This window comes from Myxine glutinosa, chromosome 4 (assembly GCF_964187855.1).
Source record: "Myxine glutinosa chromosome 4, kmMyxGlut1.1, whole genome shotgun sequence".
NCBI lineage: Eukaryota > Metazoa > Chordata > Myxini > Myxiniformes > Myxinidae > Myxine > Myxine glutinosa.
Window position 1 is genome coordinate 56327897 of NC_136264.1, and position 14535 is coordinate 56342431.

General features: G+C 40.7%; 1 protein-coding gene across 6 annotated transcripts in view; it reads right to left on the reverse strand.

Annotated features, from left to right (window-relative positions):
* LOC137424664 (uncharacterized) overlaps positions 1 to 14535 on the reverse strand; it is a 140223-nt gene that overhangs the window by 65773 nt on the left and 59915 nt on the right. For all 6 annotated transcript variants that reach the window (XM_068112359.2, XM_068112360.2, XM_068112358.2 and 3 more), the window contains 5 exons: positions 7645 to 7795; positions 7437 to 7519; positions 7260 to 7343; positions 6999 to 7127; positions 2143 to 2207 (listed from right to left, as the gene is read on the reverse strand). In XM_068112359.2, coding sequence (XP_067968460.2) covers positions 2143 to 2207; positions 6999 to 7127; positions 7260 to 7343; positions 7437 to 7519; positions 7645 to 7795 — 512 coding nt within the window. The remainder of the gene's footprint in view (positions 1 to 2142; positions 2208 to 6998; positions 7128 to 7259; positions 7344 to 7436; positions 7520 to 7644; positions 7796 to 14535) is intronic.

The following is a 14535-nucleotide window of genomic DNA, read 5'->3' on the forward strand; positions in this document are numbered from 1 at the left end:
GGCGGGGGGGGGAGGGGGGAGGGGGTGGGGGAGGGAAGGAGGAAACATTTTCCCATGCAAAGAGTGCTTCATAACCTGTGTTGCACAGGTAAAAAAAGGAAATGGTCATATCCTCTGCCACCATCACCAGGTGGCGCTACACGGTACACATTTACATAGAGAATTTACGCCCCTCTCCCGGTCCCCCACACCTCTGAATGAGGCCGCGGCCACATAGCCTATGTTATCCCTCAGACAAAGTTGTATTTGTACCCCGAGTAAAGTATAAAAGCATTTATAGCTGGAGTACCTGGCGTTGCTCAAGCGAAAAAGAAACATTAACATATTTGAAATGAGGGCATATATAATGGAAACGCAATTACATCCAAATCCGAATCCATCACAAATGTCAAATCATAATTTTAACTTTTCATTGAATATATGCTGGTGAATGTGCCATTCATCACGTTTCCGAGTTAAGTATGAAGAAGATGTTTAGGAAGAAGAAGAAGCCTTACCACCAACTTCGACCGTTCCCGGAATTGTTTTGTGTTCAAATGTCTGGGGATTGTTTTGTATTTATTTATGCGAATGTGTACTTGTATATAACTGTCATTAATCAAAAAGGCTTAGGTACTATAGAGCGATTTAAAAAAAAAAAAAAAGCAAAAAAACGAACTTATTTTTTCAAAATACAGTGGAACCTTGACTTACGAGTTTAATTCGTTCCGTGACCGAGCTCGTAACTCAAATTGCTCGTATCTCAAATCAAATTTCCCCATTGAAATGCATTGAAATGCTATTAATCCGTTCCAGCCCGCCAAAAACCACACCAATTTTTTTTTAAATATACAGTATATATAAAAATATCTCGCGCTTTATATTTCACCTGTATGCAGCATACAAGTTGGCAGGATGGCCTGGACTGGAGGTACGCACACTTGACTCTAAAGTCTAAACTGTCCAGCCTGGGTTTGAATCCCGACCCAGCTATAACCTGTCATGGGTGAATCACAGGCAGGGTGATTCATCAATGTGTGTACCGCTAAACTGGGCGCCCCGTTTGCGTCCCATTAGTTGTTGGATGTTAAGGATCTCACCGTGTTTTCCACAAAGAGAAGGCGAGCTATCGCCGGCACTCTGAACAAGTTGTGGCCTGGCATGGCATGAACATGAAAACATGAACATGAACATGAAATGTTCGACATGAACATGAAATTTTCCGAAATAACCAAAATGCGAAAACTAAAATGCAGCGCTATACGACAGAGATACGTACTGTACTTGAACGGCAAGATAACCACGTGACCAGAACCTACCTGGCGGCGTAAACTCGAAATAACCAAAATGCGAAAACTAAAATGCAGCGCTATACGACAGAGATACGTACTGTACGTGCACGGCAAGATAACCACGTGACCAGAACAACCCACCTGGCGGCGTGAACTCGGAATAACCAAAATGCGGAAAAAAAAATGCAGCGCTATACGACAGAGATACGTACTGTACGTGCACGGCAAGATAACCACGTGACCAGAACAACCCACCTGGCGGCGTGAACTCGAAATAACCAAAATGCGAAAAAAAAAATGCAGCGCTATACGACAGAGATACGTACTGTACGTGCACGGCAAGATAACCACGTGACCAGAACAACCCACCTGGCGGCGTGAACTCGAAATAACCAAAATGCGAAAAAAAAAAATGCAGCGCTATACGACAGAGATACGTACTTGAACGGCAAGATAACCACGTGACCGGTTGGCGAAAGCTCGTAACTCGGATCTCGGCTCGCATCTCAAAGCAATAAACTGCCGGAGCGACGGCTCGTATCTCGAAAAACTCATAAGTTGGGGCACTCGTAAGTCAAGGTTCCACTGTATATATCTTTTTTATGGCCTATCACTCCCAGGCACTTACTGATGAACCTCTGAAAGTTTGACGAAGATCCATTCAGCCATCTCTGAGAAAAATGGTGACACAGACCACAATGTTTTCACAAATCTGCCCCACTACAAAGCTTACAGAAACTTTGAAGTCTTTCTAACATGTTGAAATAATGTTACAAATACCATCTTAGTTTGTGCAGCAGTTTTGCAGTCAAAGCAAACTTGCAATTTAATGGAAGGTTCTATTGACCATGCTGTCTGTACCAAACCTTACCTGTCTTTTTCTGGGTTTGTCCTTTCCCCTGCAGCCTTGTAGCCTTCAGGTCTTCCATACGCCACCTGTCCGTGAAACAAAGACTTTAAAAATCAGACTAGTCGGGACTGGATATAAACAGAACACAATTAAATCAATAGGTTGTAAACTCATTTTACTCTCTTCTTTTCTTTAGGTGCCTACAATAACTCCTTATTGAACCTCCCAGTTTTTAGCTCTTTCAACCAGCACAAGAATAAAAGGCTTCCTATTTTTTTCTATCGTGGTATTTCTACCACAGGCTTCTGCTAGTATATACTACTCCAGAACCACCGTTCCTACTCATTTCTCACAAGTCCAACTAACCCTCCATCACCCTAAACATACAACATATAATAAAAGAATTATTATTTCCTACTTATTCACATTAGATGCTCCTATGGGCATGTTCATTTTATATTATACTAGCCGAAAGCACCCGGCGTTGCCCGGGTTCTTTTTCAATGAATTTACTACTATAATTCAGCTTTTACTCGCGGCCGTAGAAGATTGACTACTATAATTCAGCTCAGCTTTTAATTGCGAAATGGGCCCAGCCCGGCCGATGCGGCCTCGACCGGCCTCGCCACCTCGCCTATAACCTTCCCGGGGCCCGTCCTGACATTTTTGGTTCTTTATGAATGAATTTACTACTACAATTCAGCTTTTACTCGCTGCCGTAGAAGATTGACCACTATAACTCAGCTCAGCTTTTAATTGTGAAATGGGCCCAGCTCGGCCGAAGCAGCCTCAACCTGCCACGCCACCTCGCCTATAACCTTCCCGGGGCCCGTCAGGGGTTTGACAGGTTTGACCGCTTCGACGACGTTTTCAGCCTGTACGACATATGTATTAAAATGGCGGTCGGTGGAGTCAGCCGTCGTACGCCATAATGACATCTGTTACATATTACCTCCCCAAACCCCGGTTACGGTGCACCTCAGAGTCTGGAGTGAGAACACGGCAGAAAGATTTGTTATTTTGCGTTTTCTAATAAACCCTGGTAAAACCACACCAATGCAATTGTAGAACAAAACAAGTAATTGTATTAAGAACTCTCACATACACAATGAATGAATGAATTAATGAATGATCGTTTTAAGGCCATTTTTCCCCGCGAGAGCAGGCGTTAGCCTTGCGGGCAGGGCACCATGACAATCATGGTTCCCTGTTTGAGGCAATATTTTTTATGGCCGGATGCCCTTCCTGACGCCAACCCTTAGTCGCCTCTTACGATGCGCAGGGATACGGTGTACCTATTCTAATTCGGGGTACACACCGGGATCATTCATCCCATCAAGCTGGTGCTCAGTTTGCCGACCTCGGAAGGATGACAGGCTGAGTCAACCCCCCTGGCGTTAATTCAGCGATCGACCGGGATTCGAACTCAGGATCCTAGGATCCCAAGCGAGCACCCTAACCGCTAAGCCAACACCAGGCTAATCTCACATACACAATAATAACACCATTAAAGAAAGTAAAATGAAAATGTCACTTGCATCAAATGAACAATACATATGATGGTACCATCATTCCCCCAATGCTCTCAAAGTAATAAACTCACGATATGCCAACCGTGAGTGGGATGTAACATTCCCCAAAGTCTGTGCACAGATATCAAAAACATCTTTATATCCGCTCGCACGGATATCAGTCCGTGCATGGATATCAAAAAAGTCCGCTCGTAGCCTCGACGCGATTCATGGCTGTATCTCTATCATGGTCGTTCTCCTCCTCCTCCTCCTCCTCCTGTTCCTCCTGCTCCAGCTTCCGGTTCTTTGCCACGTTTTCCTTTTTCCTCCACAAACATTTTTTTAAACCTTTTATGAAAGTCATCTTCATTTCACACAAAAATCTTAACAAAATTACCTGACACTACAAATCCTACAAGTATATAATAACAACAAAGGCGGAAGTGACAGATCCGTAACACATCAAAGACATAATGAAGTAGCATGACAGATGGACAGAAAACTGCTGTTACTTTAATATATATATATATATATATATATATATATATATATATATATATATATATATATATATATATATACATATATACAGTGGTACCTCGGCTTACGAGTTTAATCCGTTCCGTGACGGAGCTCGTAAGCCAAATCGCTCGTAAGTCAAAGCAAATTTTCCCATTCAAATGCATTGAAATGCTATTAATCCGTTCCAGCCTCAAAAAAAAAACACCAATTTTTTTTGTTAGGTGCTTTTAAATAACAAAAATGTACTTTATAAATAACAAATAATGTATAAACAAGCACGACCTCGTATATACTGTACATAATACAAGAGAATGTAAAGAAATAAACTGGTTTTATTAAGCAGAGGAGAAGAGCATGCCAGGTGAGGTGTGCGTGTTGTCGACTTGGCGAGGCAGTACGATCGTACTCCTTCTACGATATGTACGATTTTGAAGCAGAAGGAGTCCATAAAGGCTATAACGCCAGCCAAGGGCGTTACGATTATTTCAAAGCTCCGGACCTCTATCCATGAAGATATGGAGAAGTTGTTGTTTGTGTGGTTGAAGGAGAAGCAGCTCGCAGGAGATACCGTGACCGAGAGCATCATGTGTTTGAAAAGATTGAAACTCGGATATCGAGCACGGACCACGAGGTGTTTTTTCTTTTTCTTAATCTCGGTTTCAGTGAACTTTTGCTCTGTGCTCACGTGTACTGTACCTGTACCTGTAATGGTACGTCAGAGGATGGCACCTGTTGTCATCATATTAAGTGCAAGATGTTCTGCATCGTAAGTTGGTACACCGTGGTCTTTCGGCGGTGTTTAAGCCGGCCGTCTTGGCTTCTGTCACCATTGGCATTGAGTCTTTCGATGTAGGTAGGTCGTTGTGTGCCGGTGCCTTGGCCGAATTCCTTCATTGCTGCATTGTTAGCTCACCTGGTTTTTTATACCACATCTTTGGTTATCGGACCAGCGAATGACGTCATCTCCTCCAAAGTATGGCTTATTCTCACTTGTCTTGGACGATCTTCTACTTCTAGCCTTCCACCGTGCATTTGGTGTCCACTGTACTTACTGTACAGTGCCTGGTAAAATTGATGTAATGGGTTTTTGACCGTCAACGCCATGAACCGTCATGAACCGTCATGAACCGTCAACCGCCATGAACCGCCATGAACCGTCAACGCCATGAACCGCTAACACTCAAAAGCCCATTTATCGCGCCTTATAAAGCAAAACGCAAACCGAAAGCCATGCCTCTCAAGCGAGGCGTGCTTCCGTGGTCACGTGATCCACAGGTGTAGCTCATTATACCCGCACGCGCGACACGCTTTGGCGGTCACGTGACCAGCCACTCTGGAGGCGGGGATCCCCGCCGATGACGTCACCGGCTGGAGCAAGGAGATTCCTCGCTCATGTATTTCGACGATTGCGTGTTTTATATCCAAGCAGAGATGCTTTCACGGCAAGATAACCGCGTGACCGGAACCGGAAGCCACAACCGGAAAATTCAAAAAAATAAATTTTTTGAGCTCGTACATCGGATCTCGGCTCGTATCCCAAAGCAACAAACCGCCCGAGCGACGGCTCGTATCCCGAAAAACTCGTACGTTGGGGCACTCGTAAGCCGAGGTACCACTGTATATATATATATATATATATATATATATATATATATATATATATATATATATATATATATATATATATATATATATATATATATACATATATATATATATATATACATATATATACATATATATATATATATATATATATATATATATATATATATATATATATATATACATACACATCTAAAATATAATATAGCTATCATACTAAAATATGCCATTTGTGTCTGTCTGTCTGATGAATTTTTGACGCCAATACATTCTGTCGTTACTTATTCAATCTCAACCAAACTTGACAGGGTGACCAAGGGTTACATAATAAAGGTTGTAGCGCATTCATTTCCCCCTCTCCCCAAGGGGGTTTTCTCCCCCGAGCGGGTTTTCCCCGCCATTGCCGTCAATAGGTTGCGTGTTGAGGTGTATAGCCATATTAAGTTAGCTTTATCGTGGCGTTTTTCCAAGGTCACTTCGAATAACAAAACTAACGATAATAGCGTAATATTAATGTTATTACAAAACAATATTAATACCAATAATATCCCACCTCCCCAAGGGGTTTTTTCCGGTGAGTCAACGCATATACATAGCTTATCATGTCGTTGTCGTGGGACCAACGGCCTATACCAGAAGTAATGAGCAGTAATGAATATTTTGAACCACAAACACGTATGATTAGCTTTTTATACAGTCACTAATGCTGTTTATAACACTAAATTAAGAAATTTGGAGGAATCCCGACATGAGTGAGGTAGGTTTTACTTACAGAACTGAGCGAAGATCTACTGTACTCTAGGTACCTCATAAGTGTTGGGTTAATAACATGACCCTTCCTGGGGCTAACGTGGCGTTTTTCGTAGGGAACTTTTGAAACTCGCTCATTCTGTTTAACACGAAACTGAAAGGGATGTGCTCGGGGTGTGCTCATTTACCATCACTAGCTAGCGCTCGCCAAGCCAGCCATTCATTAAGGGTCTTGAATGTAGTGCTTGCTCGAATGGTTAAACCACTTGGCGATCTCTCCACAAGAAACTTGGTAAATGAACACACACCCAATGTTCTTGAGAACAGACCATAGATCGACTGTAATCTATGTACCCCAAAGAGGAATGACCCTTTCTGCCCCTCCCGTAGTTAGCAGGTGTATTAGTATATAAAATATAGCATTTTCATCTGGTGATAGTACAATAAACCTCCAGTGAAAGATACAAAAAAATACTTGCAATGCATTACCTGCACCGCTGGTTTTGCTGGAACTGCAGCCTGTGGAGCTGGCCTGTTGGCTCGATTGTCACCACCAGGGATGATCCCAGGTACCCTGCGTACAGCGTCTTTCAGCTGCTGGTACTCAGCCATATGCATCTGCAGAGGACAATGAAGTGCTAACCCTGCAGCTTTATGAGGCAAATGGAGTGCTTCTACTTGCTAGGAAAGCAATGCGGTGACGGCCATAGAATTAACGTATGCTCTGTCAAACGTCACTGGCAAGCTTACTTGTGCATCAGCCAACTTCATGCTCTGCTCTTTCACTATGTTCTTGAGCTGCTCATGATCAATAACCAGCTGGCCATGCTGTTGCTACAAACATAAGAATGCACAATTGGTAAAATCACCACATCAAAAGTATATAACAATTGGACCAAACATCATCAATTGAAATTCTGGACATACCCTCTTTTCCTGCAGCTGTACGTGCAGGTCCTGATGGGCCTTACGAAGTTGTTTACCTTCCTCACGTAGTTGGTAAATGTTTCCTGCAATTTCAAAAGAATTGAAAAGAAAGTCTGCTCTAAAACTAACTCGTGATGAAGGAACAGGAAAGAATGATGAGTGGATTGAATAACGTCACAAGGTGGCATGGTGAGGTCGAGCACTGTACCGTGAAGCTGAGCAAGTTCATTCGCCTTATGGTCCTGCAATTGTACCAAACTCTGCTGATGGTCCTGAAGTGCATGTGCATGGCTTTCCTCAAGCTGAAGATGCTGTTGTTGCAGCTCTGCATACTGGGACTTGATTTCTTCATGTTGGGCCTGGTCATGTCCAAAAAGCAACTCAATTCATAATTATAGCAAAAAATATATATTTTGAAAAATGTATTTATAAGAAAATAGAATTCTTTATTTATTTATTTATTTTTGTACTAACTCATCTTTCAAAATGACAAGAAAAAAAAACAACTCCAAAAATACAATATTCCATGTTGAGAAGCTAGAAAACACAACCAATCTGTTGTTTATCAGGTTCAGCTCATCGACGCCAAAGTCGATGACAAGCTCTTAAAACCACAATGATGTCTTTCATTCAATTCAGTTGGTCATTCGGGCAGTGGGTACAACATTAATAATTTTTCGTTTAGCACAACATTAATAATTTTTCGTTCAGCACAACATTAATAATTTTTCGTTCAGCACAACATTAATAATTTTTCGTTCAGCACAACATTAATAATTTTTCGTTCAGCACAACATTAATAATTTTTCGTTCAGCACAACATTAATAATTTTTCGTTCAGTACAACATTAATAATTTTTCGTTCAGCACAACATTAATAATTTTTCGTTAAGCTCAACATTAATAATTTTTCGTTCAGCACAACATTAATAATTTTTCGTTCAGTACAACATTAATAATTTTTCATTCAGCACAACATTAATAATTTTTCGTTCAGCACAACATTAATAATTTTTCGTTCAGTACAACATTAATAATTTTTCGTTCAGTACAACATTAATAATTTTTCGTTCAGTACAACATTAATAATTTTTCGTTCAGCACAACATTAATAATTTTTCGTTCAGCACAACATTAATAATTTTTCGCTCAGCACAACATTAACTAGAACGGGCACTCGGTAGAGCGCATACCTTCGCCGCAGCTACTGTTCTGTACTTGCCATGGGAGTGTAGGGAACAGAACAACAAAAATACGATTTTGACCTTTTCGTGACCTTGACCTTGACCTTTGACCCGATTGCTCCCAAAATCTAATCAAATGTGTCCCGTATAATAACCAATCATCCCACCAAATTTCATGCAATTCGGTTGAATACTTTTTGAGTTATGCGATTAACATACACACACACACACAGACATACAAATAAATACACAGCGATCAAAACATAACCTTCCGCTTTTGCGAAGGTAATAATTTTTCGTTCAGTACAACATTAATAATTTATCTTTCAGTACGACTTTAATAATTTTTCGTTCAGTACAACATTAATAATTTTTCGTTCAGCACAACATTAATAATTTTTCGTTCAGTACAACATTAATAATTTTTCGTTCAGCACAACATTAATAATTTTTCGTTCAGCACAACATTAATAATTTTTCGTTCAGTACAACATTAATAATTTTTCGTTCAGCACAACATTAATAATTTTTCGTTCAGTACAACATTAATAATTTTTCGTTCAGCACAACATTAATAATTTTTCGTTCAGTACAACATTAATAATTTTTCGTTCAGCACAACATTAATAATTTTTCGTTCAGTACAACATTAATAATTTTTCGTTCAGCACAACATTAATAATTTTTCGTTCAGTACAACATTAATAATTTTTCGTTCAGCACAACATTAATAATTTTTCGTTCAGTACAACATTAATAATTTTTCGTTCAGTACAACATTAATAATTTTTCGTTCAGTACAACATTAATAATTTTTCGTTCAGTACAACATTAATAATTTTTCGTTCAGTACAACATTAATAATTTTTCATTCAGTACAACATTAATAATTTTTCGTTCAGCACAACATTAATAATTTTTCGTTCAGCACAACATTAATAATTTTTCGTTCAGTACAACATTAATAATTTTTCGTTCAGCACAACATTAATAATTTTTCGTTCAGTACAACATTAATAATTTTTCGTTCAGCACAACATTAATAATTTTTCGTTCAGTACAACATTAATAATTTTTCGTTCAGCACAACATTAATAATTTTTCGTTCATTACAACATTAATAATTTTTCGTTCAGCACAACATTAATAATTTTTCGTTCAGTACAACATTAATAATTTTTCGTTCAGCACAACATTAATAATTTTTCGTTCAGTACAACATTAATAATTTTTCGTTCAGTACAACATTAATAATTTTTCGTTCAGTACAACATTAATAATTTTTCGTTCAGCACAACATTAATAATTTTTCATTCAGCACAACATTAATAATTTTTCGTTCAGTACAACATTAATAATTTTTCGTTCAGCACAACATTAATAATTTTTCGTTCAGTACAACATTAATAATTTTTCGTTCAGCACAACATTAATAATTTTTCGTTCAGTACAACATTAATAATTTTTCGTTCAGCACAACATTAATAATTTTTCGTTCAGTACAACATTAATAATTTTTCGTTCAGCACAACATTAATAATTTTTCGTTCAGTACAACATTAATAATTTTTCGTTCAGTACAACATTAATAATTTTTCGTTCAGCACAACATTAATAATTTTTCGTTCAGCACAACATTAATAATTTTTCGTTCAGCACAACATTAATAATTTTTCGTTCAGTACAACATTAATAATTTTTCGTTCAGCACAACATTAATAATTTTTCGTTCAGTACAACATTAATAATTTTTCGTTCAGTACAACATTAATAATTTTTCGTTCAGTACAACATTAATAATTTTTCGTTCAGCACAACATTAATAATTTTTCGTTCAGCACAACATTAATAATTTTTCGTTCAGCACAACATTAATAATTTTTCGTTCAGTACAACATTAATAATTTTTCGTTCAGTACAACATTAATAATTTTTCGTTCAGTACAACATTAATAATTTTTCGTTCAGCACAACATTAATAATTTTTCGTTCAGCACAACATTAATAAAACTTGGTGGATGAGTTGGGGAGGTGACAAGAACAAGGCGATTTGATTTTGGTGACGATCCAGATTGGGATCCAACCTATCAATGGGTTACAAAACAAATGTTCAGCCTGGCAGATGTATGCGCTCTACCAGGTGTCGTTTTAGTTGTGTTTTTTTTTTTGTTTTTTTTCTTCACCTGTAGCTTCAGCCATTTTAGGGAAAGTACAGGAAAGAATAAGTAACTATTATTCAGTTGGAGACAAGATGCATGTTATTAGTAGCAGGTATTACAAATATCAACATATTTGTTATATACATATTTGTTATATCAACATATATACAAATATCAACCGACTTCCGTTTCCGGTCTTGCTGGCGAGGGTTCGTTTATTCTCAGCTCTCCATGCTATCCATCGAAATCGAAGTTAAGTAATTGTTCCCATTTGTATTTTCGTTATAACTATTTATTTTATGGTGTATATATTGTCTCCCGACGAAGATTTTCGGTGCAAATCTTTCATACCTGTATTGAAAATCGTGTTAATTCGGGTCGTGTTTTGAGGCCTTGTAGTTGTACAGTGAACACTGTACAACCTTGAGGCTTTGTTTTTCTCTCAGCGGTCCGTGTTTTTGTGATCCAATAACTTTCGTTCTCTGTTTTCCCAATCTTTTCACCCCATAGCCCTCTTCCTTGTGTAAATCACAACTCAAAAAAATCCAAAAAAAAAAACATTTCCTTCTCTGTTCTCATTCGTTTATTCATTCTTATTCGTTCGTTCGTTCGTTCTTCGACCACGTGTTTCTCCCCCATTTCCCCAGATAGATTGTCAAATTTCAACTCGTTATTTTATCGTCCATGCGTTATTGTTTTGATTATAGTTACTTTTGGTTTGAATTTCCTGTAACTTGTAATTATTTAATCGTGTTCTGCTCCTCGTGTGCGGCCTTGTAGTTGTACCCCCGTCGGTGTTTGTTATCTTAATCGTGTTTTGCTTGGCTCTGAGTTTTTTTCCCAGCTACCCCGAACATAATACTCTGTCTAACGTTCTAAATCCCTACCTCCCCCCCCCCCCCCACCCCCAAAAACCACACAAACAGAAAAAAAAAAAAAACATTTATTTTCCTTTCTCCACGTGTACTGTTGACTCATCCTGTATTTTCTGTCCAGGTGTGCTGTTCGCCCCGCCCCCATTAACTCCTTGCCATCCACCGTTTGCCCTTCACGTGACTCGTGGTGGTCCCTCTCGGCTCTCCCCCCATTGGTATTTTTGTGCACATAAGATTGTTCATGGTTCTGTTTAAATATTATTGAAATATGTATAACCTTTCCCCTTCAGTGTTTTACTCAGTGGTATTTTACAACACGCTGTTTTTCTTCCTATTTAAAAGGCTTTTCTCAATTTCCTCTCCAACTCATTCCACCTCAAAAAAAAGAAATTCAATATCTTATACGTCTCCTCCTCAAATTCTCCCTCCTCCCCCCTCCTCTCTGGCCATTACATGGTCTAAATTCACATTCATTCCATCCCTCCTCCATCATTCTGAACCGGATTGCTAACTTGAAAATCACAACAAACCCAATTTGTTTTCAATGTTCGTCTTTCATTAATCATCCACTTTCTAAACTCCCCTCTTGCCCCTCCCATCCAAATCCCTCCCCTTGCACCTACACTCCTAAACTCCCCCCTTGCCCCGCCACTCTTAAACTCCCCCCCTGCCCCTCCACTCCTGAACTCCCCCCTTGCCCTTCCACTCCTGAACTCCCCCCTTGCCCTTCCCCTCCTAAACTCCCCCCTCACTCCTCCCCTTCAAAACTCCCCCCCAACCCCTCCCATTCAAATCTCCCCCCATACCATTCCTCTCCAATTCTCCCTCCTCCCCCCTCCTCCTCAAAGCTGCCTCCTCCCCACTTCGTCTCCCTTCTATCTCATACCTCCACCCCCCCCAACCTTCTTCTTTCCTCTGCCCCCCCTCAAACAACCCCTCACTGTGCCTCATCCCTTCACCTTCAAACCTTTCATCCTCCTCATCCTTCCCTTTCTTGGAACTCTTCTGCAATCGCTGACACACTAACAACTGCTCTCCCTACCTCCCCCTCTCATCCTTCATCTTACCCTACTCCTCCCCTCCCCTGTCCTGTACCCGATGCTCCCCCTCTCTCTTCATTAACGGTATGGACCTCAAACATCCGGGGCCTTCGCTCAAACCTGACTGATCTCTCCATACAGGTTGCTTCTGACAATCCAGACTTGATCTGCTTAACAGAGACTTTCCTCCTTCAAGATGTCTCTGATTCCTTAATATCTCTTCCTGGTTACTCCCTCCTCCAGTATGATAGACCTGAGCCTCGGCCTGGTGGTGGGGTGGCTATCTTTATCAAAAACTCTTCCTCACTCTCCTTGCACTGCCCTCTCTCCTCCTCACCCCCAAGAGTACCTCTGGCTACGGCTTCCTCTCCGCTCCCACCTTTTGTTCATATGTGTTCTGTACCGTCCCCCAAACAGTGATGACTCCATCTACATTTCACTGTCCGACAACATGGACCAACTTCTATCCACTCATCCCAACTCTCTCTTCCTCATATGTGGTGACTTCAATTGTCATCATGCCACCTGGTTGGGTGTGGGTTCCTCTCTCACCAGTCATGGCACCTCAGCAAAGGACTTCTGTGACTCCCTGGGATTGACACAATCTGTCAATTTCCCGACCCGGATCTCAGCCAATGGAGTATCTTCTCTTCTAGACTTGGTTATGACTAACTTCCCTGCTAATGTCTGCTGCTCTTCTTCTGCTCCAATCGGTTCTTCTGATCATGTACTTGTCAAAGTGGACATCTCTCTGGCCATTCTCAGAGAGCCTCCTCAGCGTCGACGAGTCTGGCATTTCACTCAGGCCGACTGGGACGGTCTTCAAGCAGCCATCAATCGTCTGGATTGGTCTCCCATCTCCACTGCCTCTGACATCAATTCTTCCTGGGAATTCTTCCAAAGCAAACTGATCTCTCTCATGCACAGATTTATCCCATCTCGCCTTCAGTTGTCTTACCCTTCCTCCCGTCCATGGTACACTGAATCTTGTGGTGAGGCAGTTGCCCTGAAACAACTTGCCTTTGCCTCTTGGAAGGCTAATCCAACTGAAGGAAATCTCAGTTCCTTCCACCAAGCTCGGAACAAGTGTGTGTCTACCCTCAGGAGTGCCAGGAAGCACTATCTCTCCTCACTCAGGGAATGAACTCTCAAACCTGTCTCCTTCCTCCAAATCCTGGTGGCGTCTGGTCAAATCCGTTTCTGGTGTTTGTTCCCCCTCCATCCCCTCCCTTACCTCAAATGGCCACACAGTTGACATCGCACGTGACAAAGCCGAATGCCTCAACTCTGTGTTTGCCTCAAAATCCTTAGTCCCAAACCCATCTCTCTCTGTTCCCACCTTTCCCAGTCGAACCAAACTGCTCCTGGACTCTGTGACCTTCTCTCCTGACAAGGTGGAGGAGTTTTTGTCAAACCTCGACTCTGATTCTGCAACTGGACCAGATGGCATCAGCCCACGGGTCCTAAAATCCTGCTCTGCCGCTCTATCTCACCCTCTCTCTGTTCTTTTCACCCTATCTTTTGCTCAAGGTCATCTGCCAGCATCCTGGAAATCAGCAAACATTACCGCTTTACACAAAAAAGGTGCAAAAACAGATCAATCAGCCTGCTCCTAATTATCAGCAAAGTCATGGAATCCATCATTGCTTCGGATATGAAATCTTTCCTCTTCTCCAATGGCTTGATCTCTGATCATCAATTTGGTTTCAGACCAGGTCACTCTACTCTGGACATGCTGCTTCTGCTGTCTCAACAATGGATGGAGGTCCTCAATGCCAAACAGGAAATCAGAGCTGTCTCCCTTGACATATCACGTGCCTTCGATACGGCCTGGCACCCAG